The sequence below is a fragment of the Cervus canadensis genome, chromosome 15 (assembly GCF_019320065.1).
Source record: "Cervus canadensis isolate Bull #8, Minnesota chromosome 15, ASM1932006v1, whole genome shotgun sequence".
Taxonomy (NCBI): domain Eukaryota; kingdom Metazoa; phylum Chordata; class Mammalia; order Artiodactyla; family Cervidae; genus Cervus; species Cervus canadensis.
The window spans coordinates 68,203,203-68,224,540 of record NC_057400.1 but is presented as its reverse complement, the minus strand read 5'-3'; the positions used below and the strand labels follow the sequence as shown (position 1 = coordinate 68,224,540).

The 21,338-nt window shown below is 39.0% G+C and overlaps 1 protein-coding gene across 3 annotated transcripts in view; it reads left to right on the top strand.

Annotated features, from left to right (window-relative positions):
* HIBCH (3-hydroxyisobutyryl-CoA hydrolase) overlaps positions 1-19,917 on the top strand; it is a 107,927-nt gene extending 88,010 nt beyond the window's left edge. For 2 of the 3 annotated variants that reach the window (XM_043487853.1, XM_043487854.1), the window contains 5 exons: positions 1,582-1,640; positions 2,345-2,426; positions 12,252-12,371; positions 16,748-16,781; positions 19,577-19,917. In XM_043487853.1, coding sequence (XP_043343788.1) covers positions 1,582-1,640; positions 2,345-2,426; positions 12,252-12,371; positions 16,748-16,781; positions 19,577-19,692 — 411 coding nt within the window. In that variant the 3' untranslated portion in view covers positions 19,693-19,917. The remainder of the gene's footprint in view (positions 1-1,581; positions 1,641-2,344; positions 2,427-12,251; positions 12,372-16,747; positions 16,782-19,576) is intronic. The other variant, XM_043487855.1, reaches the window with a different exon arrangement.
* Positions 19,918-21,338: the final 1,421 nt, after the last annotated feature.

Genomic DNA, 21,338 nt, shown 5'->3' with positions numbered 1-21,338 from the left:
GATTCAACTCAAAGTTCCCTTGGTTGGTTCCCCTGGGACCTGGGGGCTTTCCTCAGGAACATAAACAAAGGTATGATTGAAAAGGGCTTGTTGTGAATAACAGAAGACACCCATTTCATGAGGACAAAAGACCAAATATTATAACAAAAGATGCTCCACTTATGGATTTCCATGGGTTTTTGGGAACTGTGAGCCTGGAATAAATGGCCAAATATATGGGTGAAGACCAGCTACATATTTTTTAAGTCACAATGTCACAATAGAGTTCATTGAATTTCAGTCCAGGGTACCAAATTCATAAGTACAGGATGGGAGAAATGTAGCCTACAATGGCACCAGTTTAAAAAAAGTCTTAACTGTTCAGTTGAAACCAGAAGCATAATAAGACTGCGCCCAAACTAAGCCAGAGTTGTTGCAGGAAGGGGGACCCCTTCCAGGGCCTGAGAGTGGGCTCTTGTCTAACACTCAGAAATGCATTACTGAGGAGACACAGGTGCTGACAAAACAAGAGATTTTACTGGCAAGGGGTGCCCTGACGAGAGCAGGAGGGTAAAGGAGCCCAGAACTGCCCTGCCCCATGGCTTGCAGTCTCGGGTTTTATGGTATGGGACTAGCTTCTGGGTTGTCTTTGGTCAGTCATTCTGATTCAGAGTCCTTCCCGGTGGTCTCCACATTGCTCAGCCAAGGTGGATGCCAGTGAGAAGGATTCTGGGAGATGGTAGACACGTGGCATCTCCTTTTGATCTTTTCTGAACTCTTCTGGTTGGTAGTAAATTATTGGTTCTGTGTTCCTTACTAGGACCTCCTGTCCTGAAACATCTCACACAAATGGTACTATGGTGCCTGGCCAGGGTGGGTAGTTTCGGTTAGTGTGCTTCCCCTGACAGTTAGTCCCGTTGTATAAAGCATTGTTTCCAAAACAAGCAGGGGTATGCAGATCCTTGTGCTGTGATTCAGCCACGCCTGCAGCTAAGGTACTGTACCACAGTCCTGGAGAATGAACTTCATACCCGTTAGTACATAAGGTGGCTGTGGATTGTAAGGGGACTCAAAGCTGCGCTGTGCAAGAAGATTAACTCAGGGGGATTAACTAGAACTATAAACAGGGGAGGGTGAATTTTTGGTCCAGAATTTTTTTTTTAATCCTATTTATAGTTTTTCACGCACTCATGAGTTCTTTTCTGAGGTAGTGTTTTTCCCCTGGAGGTCAATGCTGTGGGGACATCAGAGATGTGGTAGGAATTTCTGTATCAGAAATTGGGGCAGGATGACTTCTGAGGTCCCTTGCAATCCTTAAATTCACTGACACACTTTGATGATGACATCATCATGTATAATGCCTACAAATAAAAATACAAAAATAGTTTTTTTTGCTGTTGATACTTTTATCAAGTGCTAGTCTGGAATAATACATAGTCTGACTTTTGAACATACAGTGGTAGTTATTTATGAGACTGGATGTAATTTTGACTGAAAGTTATAATTTCCATCAAAATATATCATTAAATACGGTGAAAATTTTAAAGGTTTTAAAAGGATTTGTATTACTTCAAATTAATTAAAGGTTTTCTTTTCAAACAGTCAAAGACTGATCAAGACAAGCCTTTTATGCTTGAGGAACACATGGACAAAATAAACAGGTACTTAAAGAGAGATCTCAATTATATCTGTTCCTTTGGAAAGACTATATTAAATTGAATTTACTGACACTGTAATTGTGCTGTTTGACAGTGCACCGAATTCTGAGATCAGATAACATAGTGTTTGAAAGTGGCTTCCTGCCCACTCTTTCAGGGGGAAATAAATTCATTATATTTAAGTAATCTATCATGCTGTTTCATTTTATCGCAAAACATCTTTCTTTTTCTTTAATGGGGAAGAGAGGCTAGAAAATAACAATTAACTTGTCTTTTATCTTCGTGAAGTCATCTTCTCTGAAGGTCTTATCAAGCTGGTCAGCAAAAAGTTTTGTGCAATGTTTGAGAGACTGACAGATTGACTGAAACATAGGGGGAGGGAAAAAACCGCTGGGATGTAAGGCAACCAGCTTTATACTTTAGAAGCATCAGTTTTTTTTAATAGTTCAGATGTCATTTATGTATATATAATAGATTCAAGAAAGCAGAAGAGAAAATTTAGGCTTTATTCACATTAGTGAAGGTAGATTGCAAACACATACCCAGAGAGGCAGTATTTTATTTCATCATCCTGTAGTATAGGTTGGAAATTTTTTTTCATTTTTGAAATAAAGTTTAAGGGAAATCTATGTTTAGCTTCATTGCTATCATGCAAAGAAGAAATCGCTTGCATATTACTGAAGTCATATGTTTCCTTTTTTTAATAGTTGGTTCTCAGCTAATACTGTGGAACAGATTGTTGACAATTTACAGAAAGACGGTTCATCTTTTGCCCTGGAGCAGCTGAAGGTAATAAATAGATTGTTTCTGCCTGGAGTGTGGTGAATTCTTGTGATAGAGCAGCCTCTGAGGGGTGTCAGGGCTCTGTGGTGTGGACGTAGCCCACTGCACAGTGTTTTTTCTGAACTCCATTGAGCATCAGAAAGTGGTTCCACAAAACCTTTACCTAAACTCAAGTGCCTTGTCTACCCACTGGATATTGACAGCAAAGCTAAGCTGTTTTTAGGTTCTTTTAATGGAACAGAGAAGGACTTCATAAGCATGTTTCATCTCCAGTAGTCCTTTTTGTCTTGAGGGAGAAATGTTTAGGGACATTTTTATTAGAAGGGTTGGATTGATGGACAACAGTCACCTTATAATTTATTGCAATTGTGACATTAAAATGTAAGTTATGTTAAACTTGCAACATGTCAGGATATGGTCTTTTTAGCAGAAAGTTTAATAAGAAAGTGGTCCCTTTTAAACTAGCAAGAGGCTCCATCTTCAGCCGTAGCTGAGTGCTGAGTGGTATTCCCATGTTAGTACACTTTGGTCTTTCTTCAACATGACTCATCTTGTGACAGCAGAAGAAAGCTGTTTCTGTGTAAATGAGTGCACACTGGACACTGACATTTGTGGAGCCATCATGTGACTGTTACACTTATTTTAGACTTCTAGACAAAGCAAAGAAAAAGTATGTTTCCTTATCCTGAAAAGACAAGGTGGTTTCTCATTGTCTGATAGTATTTTTCAATTTATAGGTATAGCATTTCAGTTGTCAGATAACTTACTGACAAAAGTTTAAGTTAAATCTTACCTGTAAAGATGAAAACATTTCCTCATTTTTGAGGGAATGTTAATTTGTCTCTTAGGATCTTATTTAGTATGGGGATTTTATTAACTTTTAAAGTGAAAGTGAAGTTGCTCAGTCATGTGAGACTCTTTGCGACCCCGTGGACTGTAGTCCAGCAGGCTCCTTCATCCATGGGATTCTCCAGGCCAGAATACTGGAGTGGGTTGCCTTTCCCTTCTCCAGGGGATCTTCCCAACCCAGGGGTTGAACCCAGGTCTCCCACATTACAGGTGGATTCTTTACCAGCTGAACCACAAGGGAAGCCCCAAACAGCCATATGTTTACCTAATTCACAAAAGTAATGTTACCATTAACAACTCTCAGGAGTGTTTGCATAAATGTTGGTAATCATTTTCTATTTCAAGGATTCTGACTTGGAAGTTGATTCTCTTGGTTTCAGAGCAACACAGAAACCAGCATTCCTGGCCACACCTCGCCCCGCCCCGCCAGCGTTAAGTATGCACTCGGCAGTTTCATTTGAAAGTAGTCATGGGGCAGCATATTATCTCATAGGCTATATAGTACCACTTTAAGGCAGTACAGAAAAGCAACTAGCCACATTGTTTTAAAACCGCTGGCCTACCCCAAAACTGAGGGATGGAACTCTGATCAGTTTTTCTCCCATTCCTCTGGCAGCATGTTTATTCTGCATTCAGAGGAGGCTACTTGGCAAATCACCCATCACAGCTAGGATCAGCGCTGAGCGCTCTCACTGGAAGGACCGATGTTCATTTTTATTCAGTTGACCTGCTCTGGTGAATGAATATGGCTCCACATATTAGTATCTGCTGGGCATAACATGATATGGGGATCAAAAGTTCCCACTGAGGCTCCCCTGACAGAGTTTAGATATAGGGCTCCTTTTAATTATGTCAGCCAGAACACACACCAGAAAACAACCCCGAAGGAGGAGATAGTTGTTAGTGCTTCAGTGACAGGTTTGCAGATCATGTGTTTGAACAAATTTTAAAGAAGATTCTAACTCGGTGTCAGTAAACCTCAAGGATTGCTCCTAACCCTGTGGGCTTTTCCGGGATTCCCGTCTTTCTTCTGCAAGCCCTAGTGATCTAGGCTGTGTTGATGCTGGAAGTTGCAAACATCTGCTCTGTCTTAGGGGTTCTTTTCTCTCCTGGATTGTCCATGAGGAAGGACAGAATTCTTTTCAACATACTTGTTTATCATTAAGTAATATAAGGTTTTTATTTAATCCTTTCTTTAGATTTTTAACTACTAATCACTGTTGGGCTTCCCTGTTGGCTCAGCTGGTAAAGAATCCACCTGCAATGCGGGAGACCTGGGTTCACTCCCTGGGTTGGGAAGATCCTCTGGAGAAGGGAAAGGCTACCCACTCCAGTATTCTGGCCTGGAGAATTCCATGGACTGTATAGTCCATGGGGTTGCAAAGAGTCAGACACGACTGAGCGACTTTCACTATAGGATAACATATGGGCTTAAAAAATGATATAGGGAAGTGGTAAATTCTTTACAACTGATGGAATTTTCATTGTACCTTATTTTATGGCTTCTAATGTGCTTTCTTAGATTTTCCTCTTAAGTTCCAGTATACCATTTTTCATTGTTTAAATAATGCTTAAGGTTGGAATTCATCAAACCTCCTGTCCTTCTTATGGGGTATGTTGTTCATGGTGCCAAGAATTTATTTGGCTGTGTCGGGTCTTAGTTGTGACACGTGGGATCCTTACTGCATCATGTGAGGTTTTTGTTGTGGCCTCTCTGGGTGTGCTTCACGGGCTCTAGAGTGCACGGGCTCAGTAGTTGCAGCATAAGGACCTAGTTACTCCACAGTATATGGGATCCTAGTTCCCCCACCAGGGGTCGAACCGGTGACCCCTGCATTGCAAGGCAGATTCCCTGGACTGCCAGGGAAGTCCCTTCTGAATCACTTTTAAGTGTACAGTTTAGCATTGTTAAGTATATTCACGTTGTTGTGCCACCAATCTCCGGAATATTTTCAGCTTGCAAAACTGAAACATTATACCCATTAAACCGTAACTCCTCATGTCCCTCTCCTCCCAGTCCCTGGCAACAAGTATTCTACTTTCCTTTTCTGTGAATTTGACTACAGTGGACACCTTGCATAAGTGGAATCATACAGCATTTTTTCCTATTGTGACTAGTTTACTTCACTTACCATGATGAGATACCAAGGTTCATCCATGTTGTAGCTGGTACCAGAATTTCATTCCTTTTTAAGGCATAATAATATTCTATCATATGTTTATGCCACATTTTGTTTATCCATCCATCTGGAAGCATTTGGGTTGCTTCTGCCTTTTAGCTCTTGTGAATAATGCTGCTGTGAACATGGGTGTACGAATACCTGCTTTTAACTCTTTGAGTACACACCCAGGAGTAGAATTGCTGCATCACTGGGTTTCTATTTTCAACGTGTTGAGGACCTCTGTACTCCTCGCCAGAACAGGTGCACCACAGACAACAGCACGCGGAGGTTTCCGTTCTTCTGCGTCCTTGCCAACGCTTGCTATTTTGTCTTTCTTTTTTTTCTCATAACCATCCTAGTGACTGGGCGGTGATACATCATTGTGGTTTTTATTTGCGTTTCCCTAGTGGTTGGTGATATGGAACATCTTTTCCTATGCATATTGACCATTTGTATTTTCTTTGGAGAAATGTTTAAGTTCTTTGGTCATTTTTAAATTAGCTGTTTGTTTTCTTGGTGTTCAGTTGTAGGTCATGCTTTCCTGTTTCAATTTCCCTTTTCTGTTAATGAGACATTCAGGCTTGCCAAAGTAAAGAAGGTTCTTGGGGGCCAATCAGAGAAGTATTTCTTTTCCAGGATTACAAGTGATGTCAGTAATCAAAGGAATCATAAGCAGAAGAGGTTGAGACTACCCGCCTCACCTCAATTCTCAGCAAGAATGCTAAGCCTTAGGAGCACTAAGGAATGAGGTTCATGGCCAAGAGAGGCAGAGAAGCAAGAGCAGGGGGCAGTGAGTCAGATTAGAGTTCAGGAAGGTGGTCTGAGCAAATGACCAGGGAATCCAGTGTTGCTTTTGACTTGTCCTTTAGGTGTTTTCTTGTTACTGATGTGGGACAGCTTGCTGTGTAAAAGGCTTAGAGAGAGGGCATGTACGTTCCTTTTCTAGTACTAGAAAATTTATTAGAGTCTTAGGTATTTCTTCTCTCTAATCACCAATGTGAGATTTATGTGTGTTTTTATTTTACAATGCTCATTTCACGAAGAATAAAATGAAACTGTTTTTACTTGAAGAAGTTAACATACACCAATATGACAAGCCTCTTTAAAGAATTCGTGCACTGAAAAATTGGAGGAAAAATAGGAAAACTGAGAACATTAACCAGGGCATAGATTTTAAGAAAGAGTAGTAGCAAAGTATTAAAAAGAGAAACTTAAAAGGTTACTAGTCTTTCTGTAAGCTTTGAGAATTACCTGTACACTGTACTATTTAAGAATAAAGTGACCTGTATTCAGAAAATTTGCTACAGGAATTGTTCTTCTGCTGTAAACAACTAGAGAACTGGACAAAATGTATGAAACAAGTATTTATAAACATCGGACAAAGCAGGCAGCACATGTGATTCCTGAGAGAAGGGAAACAAACAAGTGAGCCCTAAGACTGACTCAGCTTTCTTCTTGGAGGAATTTCCAGGATATTGATCTGTAAACGTTATGGGTAAAATTCCACAAGACCAGGCAAAGAGTCACAGGAAAACAATAGTTTGAATAGTTAGCAAGGCTCACACAGGTCTGGGAAGTGTTCACATTGCCATGAGCCAGAAGGTTTACACTTGAGCAGTGGGGATAAATTAATACTAGAGTGAAACTTGCTCTGAACTCCCAGGATAATTCAGTGGGGAGAAGAAAGCCTTTTCAACAGATGGCTCTAAAACAAGTGGATATCCATATGCAAGAAAAAAACGGTTATTGGCTCTTATTTTGCCCTGATAGGGAGGAAAAATTTCTCCATCCTCTTAGGTTCTCTGGCTGGTTTAGGAATCACACTGACATAAGACAGATCAATGGGAAAAGAATATACAGATTTTATTAAATTTTTACATGTACATGATGTCTGTACACGAGAATGAAGACATGAGGGATGACCAGAGCAGGAAGCTTTCATACCTTTTAGATAAAAAAGACAATACATTTGTGAAGAATTGACAAGACAAAGAACTTTTGGTTAGGAGTAGTACATGGTGAAGAAGTAAGCAAGGCTTATTTGTTCAGATTTATTGGCCCCAATGGAGAAGGAAATGGCAACCCACTCCAGTATTCATGCCTGGAGAATCCCATGGACAGAAGTGCCTGACGAGCTACAGTCCATGGGGTCTCAGAGTCAGATATGACTGAAGCAAATTAGTATGCATGCATTGGCCCCAAATTCCCTGTTTCTGGTGATCAGGATGTCTTCCTTCCTCCTGGCACAGGGAGGGTACCTTTCACATGGGGGTTGCATCTCCTGCTTTCAGGAAGAAAAGGAGGGTCAAAGTGCCCTTCTTATACCTATTGTTTCCCAAATGCCTTTAACTCAAAATAATCAGTATGCCAAGGTGGCATATCTTGGGGTAACATGCTTTGAGGTCCTTCACACCAGATGCAGTTCAAAATGGATTACAATCCTAAATGTAAGCACTAAAACTGTACCACTCTAAAGGAAAGCATAGGAGAAAATCTTGGTGACTTTGGGTTAGATAAGATTATCTTTTAATGTGAAAAGCTGGAACTGCAAAAGAAAAAAAAGTTGATAAATCTTTATTTAAAGTCAAACACTTCCTCTTTGAAAGACACTATTAGGAAAATGAAGCAACACTTTGGGAGGAAATATTTGTAAGACACGTATCTGATAACAAGACTTAAATCCACCATATGTGAAGAACTCTTATGACATAAGAATGTAAACACAACTAAAAATGGGAAATGTGGACATTTCACCAAAGAAAATATGCAAATGGCTAGGAAGCACATGAAAAAATGCTCGGCATCTTTATTATTATTATTGTTATTAAAAAAATATATCTGTGCCAGGTTTTAGTTTTGGCTTGATGGATTTTTAGTTCCCTGACCAGGGATTGAACCCAGGCCCCCTGCATTGGGAGCATGGAACCTTAGCCACTGAAGCACTAGGGTAGTCCCTCAAGATCTTTAATCTTTAGGAATATGCAGATTAAAGCCATGATGAGATGCTGCTGAGCATCTATTAGAATGGCTAAGATTTAAAAAGTTGATAGTACCAACACTTGGTGTTGGTAAAGATGTGGAGCACTTATATCTCATATTTCTGGCAGGAAAGCAGTTTGGCAGTTTCTTATGGAGTTAAATGTACACTTACTGGAAAAATCCAACAATCCTGCTTCTAAGGATTTATCAAAGAATAATATAAACGTATGTCTACACAGGTGCTTGTACTTACATGTTCATAGTAACTTTGTAGTTGCCCCAAACTGGAAACAATCCAATCCCTGGCAGTGTTGAATGAGTAAACAGATTGTGATAAATTCATACAGTGGAATATTATACTCAACTATAAGAAGGGATGAGTTGGTACATTAAAAGCTTGGATGAATTTCAGAAGCATTATGCCAAGTGAAAGAAGGCAGACACAGAGGATTACTTAATGTATGATTGTATTTTTATGAAATTCTAGAAAAGCCAGAACTGTAGGCACAGAAAACTGTTGTTCCGTAGTAGAATTGAGGGAAGTAGACTCTTTGGGGTGATGGAAATGTTCTACATCTTTATTGTGGAGGTAGTTGTACAACTGTATACCTCAAAATTTGTAGACCTAGATTCACTTAAAATGAGTGAATTTTATCATATGTAAATTATACTTCAGTAAAGCTAATTATTTAAAAAATAAAATGATATGCCAAATTGTGTTTTAAAGTTTGCGCTATAGAAGTGGGCATTAAATTTGCTGCAGTTTTGCTTTTTCTAGGACATTTGAGGTTATTTGTAGTCTTTACTGTTAGAAATAATGCTGCTGTGAACAATCTGGTCTATGTCTTCTGGTAACAAAGATATGCATTTCTGTATACACCTAGGAGTAGTTCTGCAAAATTACATGTGTTGTTAAAAGATACACTGAGGGATATTAAAAATTTTAAGAGTTTATTTGAGCAAAAATTGATCCAAATGGGCAAAGTCTTTTATGGAAAGGAGGTGGAAGCAAAGCTTATTTGATTGGCTGTAGCGCTTAAGCAGTAGCTTTATTTGGGAAAGCCTGAATTGGTTGTTTATGATTGGTTGTCCTTAAGTTTAGATTTTTTTTTTTTTAAGTTTAGATTTTTAAACTTGAGGCATTACAGCCTTAGAATTTGGTTTGCTTACAGGCTACTAAAGCATTAAGAGCACTTCAGTTGGATGGCCTCTGTTTAATTTAACAGTATGTACATTTATGTTGGTTACTGTCAAGAAGTTTTCTAATGTGGTTGTACCAATTTACCTTGCATAGTAAGTTGCTCCACATTCTCACCAATACTTGAGATTACTTGTGTTTTTCATTTTAGTCACTTTGATATATGTAAAATAGCATTGCATAGTGGTTTTAATTTGCATTTCTCATGATGACTAATAAGGTTGAGTATCAATTCATACCTTTATTGACTGTGTGGTATCCTTTCTTGTGAAGTGTCTATTAAATCTTTTATTATTACTGTTAATCTGTAGGAGTTATTTCTATGGATGTGGATGTTTCTATCCATATTAAGTCCTTTATCCAGTACATAAGCTACATATATCTTCCTCCTATCTGTTACTTGCCTTTTTTCTCTCTTAATGGTGGCATTTATTTCTGTTCAAAATGTGTGAAGAAGGTATCCTGAAGATTTGGGCAGACCCATAAATGGGAGATTTCATTAAAGACTCTTTACATTAATCGACCATAATGTAGGACAGGAGTTTGTTATTTGGGGGTTTTGATATCTGTTGTTTTAACTATGTTATTATTCTTACTAACTTCTTAAAAAGTGATTGGATATATTATTTTAGATTTTTCTTAAAAAATTTAAAAATCCAACTGTATACAGTGTCTCTAATTAGTATTCCTTACTTTTCATTTTCTGTCATTTCCCCTTGTAGAAAACATTACTTCTACTCAAAATGGTTTCTATATTTTTTCAAATAATTTGTTTTGACCTGTTTAGCACTGATTTATTTCTCTTGTGCCTTGCAAGTATTTTAAAATATCAGCTATTCAAATTAAATGATTAAATAATTTCTATTGTATGAACAAATGATTTATTCTTCTTCTCTGACCTCTGTAATTTGAAAACTATATTGAATACTTCTTAAGTGAATACTGCCTGTGACTTCGAGAAGGTAATGGCAGCCCACTCCAATACTCTTGCCTGGGAAATCCCATGGAAGGAGGAGCCTGGTAGGCTGCAGTCCATGGGATCGCACAGAGTCGGACACGACTGAAGCGACTTAGCAGCAGCAGCAGCTGCAACCTGTGACTTACTGAAGCTTTTCTCCATGGCATTAACAGTTCAAAGAAAGTTTTTCTTTTTTTATATTTTTTAAATTAATTTATTTTTAAGCTATTTTTTTCTTTTGTATAGTTATTGACTCATTGGAAAATACCCTGATGCTGGGAGGGATTGGGGGCAGGAGGAGAAGGGGACGACAGAGGATGAGATGGCTGGATGGCATCACCGACTCGATGGGCATGAGTTTGAGTAAACTCTGGGAGTTGGTGATGGACAGGGAGGCCTGGCGTGCTGTGATTCATGGGGTGGCAAAGAGTCAGACATGACTGAGCTACTGAACTGAATTGAACTGAAGCTGTTTTTTTCTTTTGTATAGTTATTTATTATTTATTATTTTTGGCCGTGCTGGGTCTTCGTTGCCATGGGGCTTTGCTCTGGTCGCGGCAAACAGGGACTGCTCTTCGTTGTGGTGCATGGGCTTCTCACTGCGGTGCCTGTTCTTGTTGCAGAACGTGGGCTTAGGGTGCACGGGCTTCCGTAGTTGCTGCTCATGGGCTCAGTAGCTGTGGCTTCCAGCCTTCTAGAGCACCGGCTCAGCTTTTGTGGCACACAGACTTAGTTGCTCCGCCGCACATGGGGGCTTCCCGGATCAGGGATCAACCCTGTGTCTCCTGCATTGGCAGGCAGATTCTTCTCTTTTTTCTTTTTTTTTCATTTATTTTTATTAGTTGGAGGCTAATTACTTTACAACATTGTAGTGGTTTTTGTCATACATTGACATGAATCAACCATGGATTTACAAGTATTCCCCATCCCGATCCCCCCTCCCACCTCCCTCTCCACCTGATTCCTCTGGGTCTTCCCAGTGCACCAGGCCCGGGCACTTGTCTCATGCATCCAGCCTGGGCTGGGGCAGGCAGATTCTTTAGCGCTGAGCCACTAGGGAGGCCCCAAAGACTTTAAAATAGTGATTTTTGTTTTTTAATGGAAGGATTAGAAAGTTCATCTCATAGTATGCTAATAGATTGGGAATATTCTGTAGTCTTTTATCAGAAGAGAGCAGGATTATATGCATTTATATTTTTTCCTATACCTTTATGTATTCTTTTGAGTTAGGTGAAGAATAAGCCAATTTGTTGCCTTTAATTAGCTTCTTAAGCTCTCAGTTCCTGTTCATTGTCTTTACCCTCTATTTAATGTCAGTATCAGCTCTACTTTTAATGCATTTTTAAAGAGTAAAATGATCTAAATTTACTTGAATTTCTGTTAGTGTTCCTTCTTTTGAGATTAAATCTGACAGAATTTAAACTTTAGAGAACGTTTTACATATTTTTTTTTAATAAAGAAAAAATGATCTTCTTTGTGGTACTGGACTAAAATCTTTTGTTTGGTGCTTTGCCAGGATTAGGCTAAGGCATAATCTTACTTCTGTGAGATTTTGTTGTATGAAGGTATTGTTAAGGAGCAAATTTTAATGTGATTTGTATCAAAACTCAGCTAGTTTATTATTAAAAAGTAAACGGAGTATTGGGCTAAAGCTAGTAAAAAAAATTCTTTTTTTTCTTTAATAGGTAATTAATAAAATGTCTCCAACTTCGCTAAAGATCACACTAAGGCAACTCTTGGAGGGGTCTTCAAAGACCTTGCCGGAAGTATTAACTATGGAATATCGGCTGAGTCAAGCTTGTATGGTAAGAATTTTTCTTTATTTTCATTTTCTAGTTGTGAAAGTCATATATGTTCATTATAGAACATGATAAATATAGAAAATTTATAAACAAGAAAATTGAAACTGTCTGTAAACCTACTCTGTGAAAATACAGTAGGCCAGTTAGCTTAAGGTGTGTGGAAATACTAGATTGTTAAGCCTTTATGAAATAGCAGTTACATTTGCATGTAATTGTAAGAAGGACTCTGACCTCTTGAAATTCAAATAGAAATTATAACCATTTTCAGAAATTATATGCCATTTTCAGGCATAGGCAAGAAGCATAAATTCTCTAAATCTAAATATATATAAAATGCACAAAGGGAAGTTATTAGTCAGTTACATGTTTCAGTTAATAGACTAGCATTAAAATACCGTTATGGATACACTTAAAATAGGCAATAATCACATAGAATATTATTGATTTCATGAAATATTTCAGTCATAGTGATTTCTTCTTCCAGATAAATTCTTTTAAAGCAAAATTATCTCTTTTGTGTTATGTGTAGAGAACCTTTGCATTAATAAACTCATCGCCTAAAGGAAATATTATGTTTAATATCTAGAAAGCAGATATACCTAATGGACTTCCATGTCCTGGAATATTATTGTGAAGATACTCAAAATAGTTCATACAATCATAAATTAAGCTCTATTAGTCATATCTTGAGGTTACTACATAGGATGTAAATTGCAGTGAGGTCTTTTATTATGAGTCAGTACTATGCTTGGTACTTTATATGCATCCTCTCCATTAAATATTACACTTGTCTCTAGAAAGCAGGTATGATTATTGTTTCCACTTTGCAGCTGAGGAAACAGTGGCATAGAAAAGTACCCTGCCTAAGGTGATGCAGCTGTTAAGTGGCACAGACATGGCAGGTGAAGCCAGGTGGGCAGAGTCTTGACGGCCACCCAGAACAACTCACCCAGTCCCTGTTTTTCACATTTAGTGCACTGACTGGATGGGTTGACTCCTTCCTTCCTTCATTCTTCCAGCAAATGCATTAGCCAAACGCCAGGCACTGTGCTGCGTATTACGCTGTTGTATGTCCTTGTTCTCATGTAATTTATAGCTTCCTGAGACTATAAAGAACAAATAGAATAAGTAAAATAATTACCAATTGTGGTAAGTGCTCTAAAGGAAACATACAAGGTTGGTGATAGAATGATGTGGGGAAAAGAGGGAATAAGTAGAGATAAGTAGGTCCAGGAAAACATCTTGAGATTGTTAGCTCACCTGTGACCTGAAGGGTGAGACATGAGCATGTTGAAACGCCTTGTGGGTTTCAGCAGGGAGTGATTTGGTTTGATTTGTTTCAAGAAGGTAATTATTCCTGCTGAGTGATGATGGGGTTGGAGGGGTTTCAGAGTGGGGGTGAAGATCAGATGTGAGTTTACTGCAGTAATCCAGGTGCAGAATAGTAGTGGCTTAGACTCAAGCGGTGGCAGTGGTGAGGAATAAGTGGATTTGAGATAGATGTAGGGGATAGATTTGGTGATGGACAGGGAGGCCTGGTGTGATTCATGGGGTCGCAAAGAGTCGGACATGACTGAGCGACTGAACTGAACTGAAGGAGATAGATAGGCCTTGATGGATATGAAGGACAGAACGCATTTAGGAGCTGGAGTTTATAGGTGTGGGTTAGAAATTTAAGTCTGAAAGACAGCACAAGTTTAAAAACAAGCAAAACTTTGGAGATTTACTTATTTACTTAACAAATAAGAGTGCTTATTGCCATGTGCTCGGCATGAATACATAGGTGAACAAAACAGACATTCCCTCCTCTCATGGAACTTACTTTACAGTGGGGCAGATAAACTATAAATAGATAAATTTGTTAAATATGTAGTATATTATTACAAATACTAAGGAGAAAAAGTAAATTGGGAAGAAGGGTATGGAATAAGGAGGATAGAAGTTAAACTTGTAGATAGGATGACCAGAGAAGACCTCACTGAGATGATGTTCTTTGCGTGAAAACCTGAAAGAAGTGTGGTAGTGAGTCATGCACATATCTGGAGGGCACCTAAGTACAAAGCTCTGAGGTGAGTGAGGGGTGGCCTTCCTGTTCTAGGAAATGCAGGTAGGCCTTGTGGATTGAGAGGAGCAGGGTGGTCGGTGGGTGCGAGAGAAAGGAGATCAGAGCTGACAGGGTAGGGAACGGCTGTGCAGAGCATATATGTCCTTGGAGGTCTTTTTAAGACTTTATACGATTGCTGCAGGGGTGCCCTAATTCTCATGGCCTGCACCCAGAAAGGCAGGAACGTGGAGTAGGATTGCTATCATGGCTTTTATGGGATCATGTCCATACAGCACCAAGGGCAGAAGAATGAGTTCCTGCGAAGCTGAAGTTAAATTCATAGAAGACGTAATTGATTCTCTCTCCTTTTCGCTTCACCTCAACATGTGGCTGCAGGTGGGGTAGTAATCTTCCCTGAACATGTCCTGTGCAGTAGTCATCTGTTTTAGCTCTGGCAACTGCTTGCTTTTGTTCTGAGTAAAATGGGAAGGCACCGGATGTGCCTTTGAGCAGTGGAGGGCCAGAATCTTATATTTTAACAGAATTGATTATTTAGGCACTGCTGTGTTGAGTTTAGAGTGGATAAGATCATATCCTGATTCTGGGAAAGACTGAAGGTCAAAGGAGAAGGGGGAAGCAGAGGATGAGATGGTTAAATGGCATCATTGACTCGATGGACATGAATTTGAGCCAACTCCAGGAGAGAGTGGAGGACAGAGGAGCCTGGAGCAGTCCATGGGGTCACAGAGTCGGACATGACTTAGTGACTGAATGACCACAGCAAGATCATATAGACCGAAAATGAGCAGTGGAAGAGAAGGAGGACAGAGGTGGGAGGACCAGGAGAGCATGGTGTCGTGAAAGCCGGAGAGGAGTGCTCCGAGGAGGAGGAGTGCTGCGACGCCTCTAGTAGACAAGAATAAAGGCATACTATGCAATGGCAACACTGAAGTGACAGGTGATTTTGGCAAGCCATTTCAGGGGTGTGTTGAGGCAAAAGTTACAGTGTGGTAAGTTGGGGAGGGGAGGGGAAATGAGTAAATTGGATGTGAAGAAGCTAAGACTGTGTTCATAACCTTTTCTTCTTGAAAGAGAAACAGGGGAGAAGCTGAGGCTGTGAAATCAAGTGAGATTCCTTTTTTATTTTGAAAGGTGGAAGTTACTAAAACATGTTTGTAAATGATTGGGAATGATCCAACAGGGGAAAAGGATTATGTTGATGCTACTAATAATAGTTAACATTTACTGAGCACTTACTGTCCGTCAGATGTTGTGTTGGGATATTGATTAAAATAATCTTAGGATGGAGGTATTGATATTATCATTTCATATAAGGAAACTGGGAAGTAGAGAAATTACTGGCCCAGGGTCATGTAGCTACCAGGAGATGAGCCCAGTTATTTGAAGTGCATGCATTTAACCACTGAGTTATACTGTGTACACTGACCATGCCAGGAAAAGAGAGAGAGAGAGAGACCTCCTCAGGCATAGCCCTCGAGAAGAGGGCAGATGAATGGGAAGGCAGGGAGGACTGGCCTTTGGCAGGGGAGAGTCCCTTCTGCCTTAGTTGGGAATCGGAAGGCATGGTGCAGATGGCTACATGGTGTAGTTGGACTGCAGGTGTTTTGATAGTGGGAATAAGAGAATGTTCATGTCTTAGGGCTTCTCTATCTCTCTTTTTAAAAAATAAAGGTTAAGTCATTAGCTGAGAATCTAGTGTAGGAGGTTAAATCATTAGTTGAGAATCCAGTGTAGAGAGTAGAACTTGCCTAGGGGTAGAGGTTGAGAGGATGAAGACAGTGGAAGTCATATTCAGCAGTGGGAAAGAGAGCATGGATTGTGACACAGTTTTCTGTGCCTTTTGAGATGTGTGATCATGAATTTTACGAAGCCAGTCACAGCTGTATGGTTCTTCTGCAGTGAGATTTAGCTGTGTGGACACAGGCAGAGATAAATGGTAGGGTTTAGCTGGTGCTGAGATTTTGGCAGGATAGAGTAAATGGGAGAAGAAGGCTTGAGGGAGATGAGGGCATTTCAAGAAAATAATGACTGCATTAAATAACTGGGGAAACCGGGCTGGATGAAGAGCAAAGTGAAGCCAGAACAAATGGTGAGAGAGTCATGGGTCACTGGAGCTCAGTAAGATCGGGGGTTTGAAGCAGTGGAGATACTTGGCAAATAAGAATAGGAGGAGGTGATCAGAGGTGGTCCAGTCTCTGAATGTTGTGGCTCAGGGTGTGGCCACGAGAGTGGGCACTAAAGTGGGTGGAAGAGCAGGGCTCATCAGGAAGGAGGATGCCCAGAAATTCCTCACTGAATCTTGATTTTCTTTCAGAAAGGCCATGACTTTCATGAAGGCGTTAGGGCAGGTAAGTGACACTTGTTTCCTTCCTGGCTATTATGGAAATAGGATTTGGGGGCATATATTGTTTTAAAAAGACAGTTGTTCTATTAGTCAAAATCAAACTTTTGTACAGATTGAAAAAATTTTTTAATATTACCAATATGAGGGAAGATCAATCTTTGAAACCAAAATTGTTTTAAAAATTCCAGTAGCCTTGTCACTACTCCCTAATTTCTATGAGAAGTAATCCTGCTCCTAGCAGTCACATGGACTACCTCTGCTGAGAGCAGTGTGGGTTTGTCAACTCTTTCTGCAGCTGCAGCCTCTGAAAGGTGCCTTTGTTCTCTTGCAAAAAGCCCCGAAGCCCCTGTTCTTCTTTTGTACTGCCTGGGGAAACCCCAGCCATTTTGAGCTCTGCCATCTACCACTTTGCCTGTACCTAGCAGCTCAACATTGCCTTGAGAAAAAACTGCATGACATAATTAGCAGCATCTGCAAATGGTATTAATTCCTATTTTTGCTTGTCATCTTCAGTCAGAATATTAAGAAAAAGCAAGCAATTGATTTTTGTTCTAGCAAATTTGCAATCTTTTTTTAATGTATGAGTTCATATCCCTATAAATAATAGCTGTCATTATGTTATGTCATTTATGTTGTATAAAATGAGTTCTTTCCCTCTGCATGTATTTTACATATCTACGTTTCTTGTGTTTTTATTTATCACTTTAATATAGTACAGACTCTGGATATACTCTATCTGAATAAAAGGTTATATTCTCTGAGTGGTAAGCTTCAGTAAACACTGGTCACTATGGTAGAATTCTCTTCATTTCTGGCATGATATAGTATAAGAAGTAAAAAGTCCTTTTAGGGAACACATAGAGCTGAGTCAGCAGAGATGGTTATATGTTTTATAGAAAATATACATTCCTCCCACTGATTCCCTGCAGACACTTGCTGCGTGTGGATCAGAGCTTAGACCTCTGATGTGAGGAGGACCTGTGTGCTACTTGGTTATGCTGCTAAAGTATTCAGTGTATGTTAATAGAAGCCCTTCTTCACTTAAAAAAGAAAAGTATTATTTTTAGATATACCGTTAGATATTTTAAGGAAAAAGGACTGAAACCAAGGGACATCAAAGTTCTAATTCACAGGGCAGGGGCTTATCAAGCTACTTTTTAATGAAAACTAAGTATGCAGCCTCATCTTTCAGCATAACCTCTTTATTCAGAAAGCAGTATCTATTCTGAGTAAAACTGTTAAAATGTTCTTGCATAACCAAATGTTTGCTACAATTTGCTAATTATAAAGTATGTTAGCAAATTAATTAAACTACCAAATTAGAGGAATGGTTGTCAGAAATGCTCTTAACATCTAGAATAAACTTCTTCCTTTAGAATTTACAGAAAAGAATTTTAAAAGGATTAACTCAGATTTGCTGGAGAGTTACCAACTGGAGTTTTGAGTGGGTACCTCATGAAACCTTCTGAAAAACCTGAGTTTCCTACATGGCAAGAATGTTTTACCTGTGCTGGATTAAAAATGTTGTTAGTTTGAAATTAAGTAACCTTGAAGATTTGATTAATATTCTCTTTCCTTTTGTCCTTCAGTAGACTGTTAAGAAGGTATATAGCATTGACTTGAGTGCATAAAAGAGATTCTTGTAGAATGTTCCAGGATTGTTTTTATTTACTCTGTCCAGGGAATGTAAAATTTTCAAATTGGCTGGGATCATAGCATCAGTGTTCAGTATCACCACTGATCAGATACTGGAATCCTGTAGGCAGGCGGCCAAACCTTGGAACCCTCAAGTATCCACATTTAATTATGCATAAATCCCCCTTCCCTCTATCTCCTGAGGCAACTTGCTGCCTTTGGTTCCCAGATTGCTTCTTTAATTATTTAGCCTTTTAGTGATAAACTCCTTTTTTAATGAGTTGGCCGGTTGGCCTTGTATGTTTAAATATTTTCATTCCTCACAAAAATTATGCACATTCTAAGTATGGTTGAAATTCCCTACCACAGCCATACCAAGTATAGCCTCATTTTCTTTCTTATTGTTAATTTTTTTGAGATAATTGTAGATTTACATGTAGTTGTGAGAAATATGGAGAGGTCCTCCATACCCTCCACCCAGTCTCCCAAATGGTAACATTTGTGTAACTGTAGGATGTGATCACAACCAGGAAACTGACCTTTTCCTCCCTTTTAGAAGGAGGTTATGGATTGCTTCATACCTAAAATCCTGCGGGGATACTGTGTGGCTATGCTAAGTGATAACTACACTTGAAATAAGAGAAGTAGAGCTCGTGATAACCTGAGGTGGTCTGGTGTTTTAATTCAGTGTGAGCTAGATGATTCAGCAAAACAGAAGGATGCATATTAATTATGTATAAAGTCTCTTTCCCTGTACCTTAAGTAATTTTCCTGAGTTCAGTGTAGAGGTTAGAAGACAGATCTGGGCCCTCCACCCTCCCCTGCCTTCCCTTCAAACCACACCAACTCTAGCTTTATACAGCAGAGATTTCATTTATGATTTTATTAGAAAAAGTTTGAAGGCTTAAATCACTGGATTAGTTCAGTAGGCTATGTTCAAGTTAGAAGCATCAGGCTTAGCATGTTAGGTCATCATCCAAATTCTGTGGGGACTCAATTTAAGGGGGGTAGGGGAAGGAACATATACAAAAATTTCAACTTTGCAGGAAAAGATGTGCTATAGAAAAATATGCCTAGTCCAAGGGAGTTTGTGTCAGTTCAATAATTAATATCTGGTAATACCATAAAAAAAAAATTAACATTTCTTATGTCTCTACTTGACAGTTTTAATAGATAAAGACCAGAGTCCAAAGTGGAAACCAGCTGACCTAAAAGAAGTTACTGATGAAGATTTGAATGATTACTTCAAATCTCTGGGAAGTAATGATTTGATATTTTGAAATGATTGGATTTTTAAATATTATTTTGGAGCAGAGGTTGCCAAACTATGGCACATGGGCCAAAGCCAAGCTGCTGCCGGTTTTTTTATGTATCGCTCAGCTAAAAATGGTTTTTGCCGTTTTAAATTTGGGAGAAAAGAAATCAAAGACCAGTATGGCATGTCATGTGAAAATTACATGAAATTCAAATGTCATTATCTATAAATAAAACTTCATTGGAACATGGTTTTACTCATCTGTTTATATATCTATGGCTGCTTTGAGTAGTTGCAGTAGAGATTGTAAGGCCTGCAAAGCCTAAAATATTTACTTATCTGGTCCTTTTCACAAGAAGTTTGCCAACCTCTATTTTAAAAGATGGAAAAATTTGAAGGTCTTTAGCGATTCCTGGGTTAGTATATCTAACTGAAATGGGAATTTTATGTTTTGGCTCTGGAAATTGGTTTTTAATGTTCAGTTCAGTTCAGTCATTCAGTTGTGCATGACTCTTTGCGACCCCATGGACCGCAGCACGCCAGGCCTCCCTGCCCATCACCAACTCCTGGAGTTTACCCAAATTCATGTCCATTGAGTCGGTGATGCCATCCAACCATCTCATCCTCTGTCATCCCCTTCTCCTCCTGCCCTCAATCTTTCCCAGCATCAGAGGCTTTTCAAAGGAGTCAGCTCTTCACATCAGGTGGCCAAAGGATTAGAGTTTCAGCTTCAGCATCAGTCCTTCCAATGAACACCCAGGACTGATCTCCTTTAGGATGGACTGGTTGGATCTCCTTGCAGTCCAAGCAACTCTCAAGAGTCTTCTCCAACACCACAGTTCAAAAGCATGAATTCTTCGGTGCTCAGCTTTCTTTATAGTCCACCTCTCACATCCATACATGACTATTGGAAAAACCATAGCCTTAACTAGACAGACCTTTGTTGGCAAAGTGATGTCTCTGCTTTTTAATATGCTGTCTAGGTTGGTCATAACTTTCCTTCCAAGGAGTAAGCTTTTAATGTTAAGTTTAATGTTAAGTAAACTTATATATAGGTTATAAAATGTTTTTTGGATACTTTGTTAACACTTCATAGAATTTCATAGTATAAAAATCTATTTTATTTTTCCATTTATTTTTATTAGTTAAAAATCTATTTTAAAGAATTCTGAGTTACTGTAGCTGAAGTGTTCCTTTTATAACATTAGAAATCTCAAGCAGAGAGGAAAAGGTTATTGTGAGATTGTCTCTTCATTATTAACTCAGCCTTGGCCTTCCCTGAAGTTAATCAGAATCCCTTCCTATGGTGAAAGTAAAAACATTATTTCTTGTTGCTTGCAATATTTGCTAATCTGGCAGAATGAGACATTAGAAAATTCTTATCACTTAAGATAGACACTCTGCAATTTACCTCAGACTTTGGTGTGATAACACTAATCTGTCCTTACAGTAGTTCAAATCAGGAGAAAAAACTTGAAAACCCTCTGGTTTTCTGGTTTCAAGAAAATACTTGAAACCCTTTTGTTCTATGAAATACCTTCAGTAATTGCTACTGTTGACAAAATAAGTTTAAGGTACACAACTGTCAAAGCTAAGGTTTTTCCAGTAGTCATGTATGGATGTGAGAGTTGGACCATAAAGAAGGCTGAGCACCGAAGAACTGATGCTTTC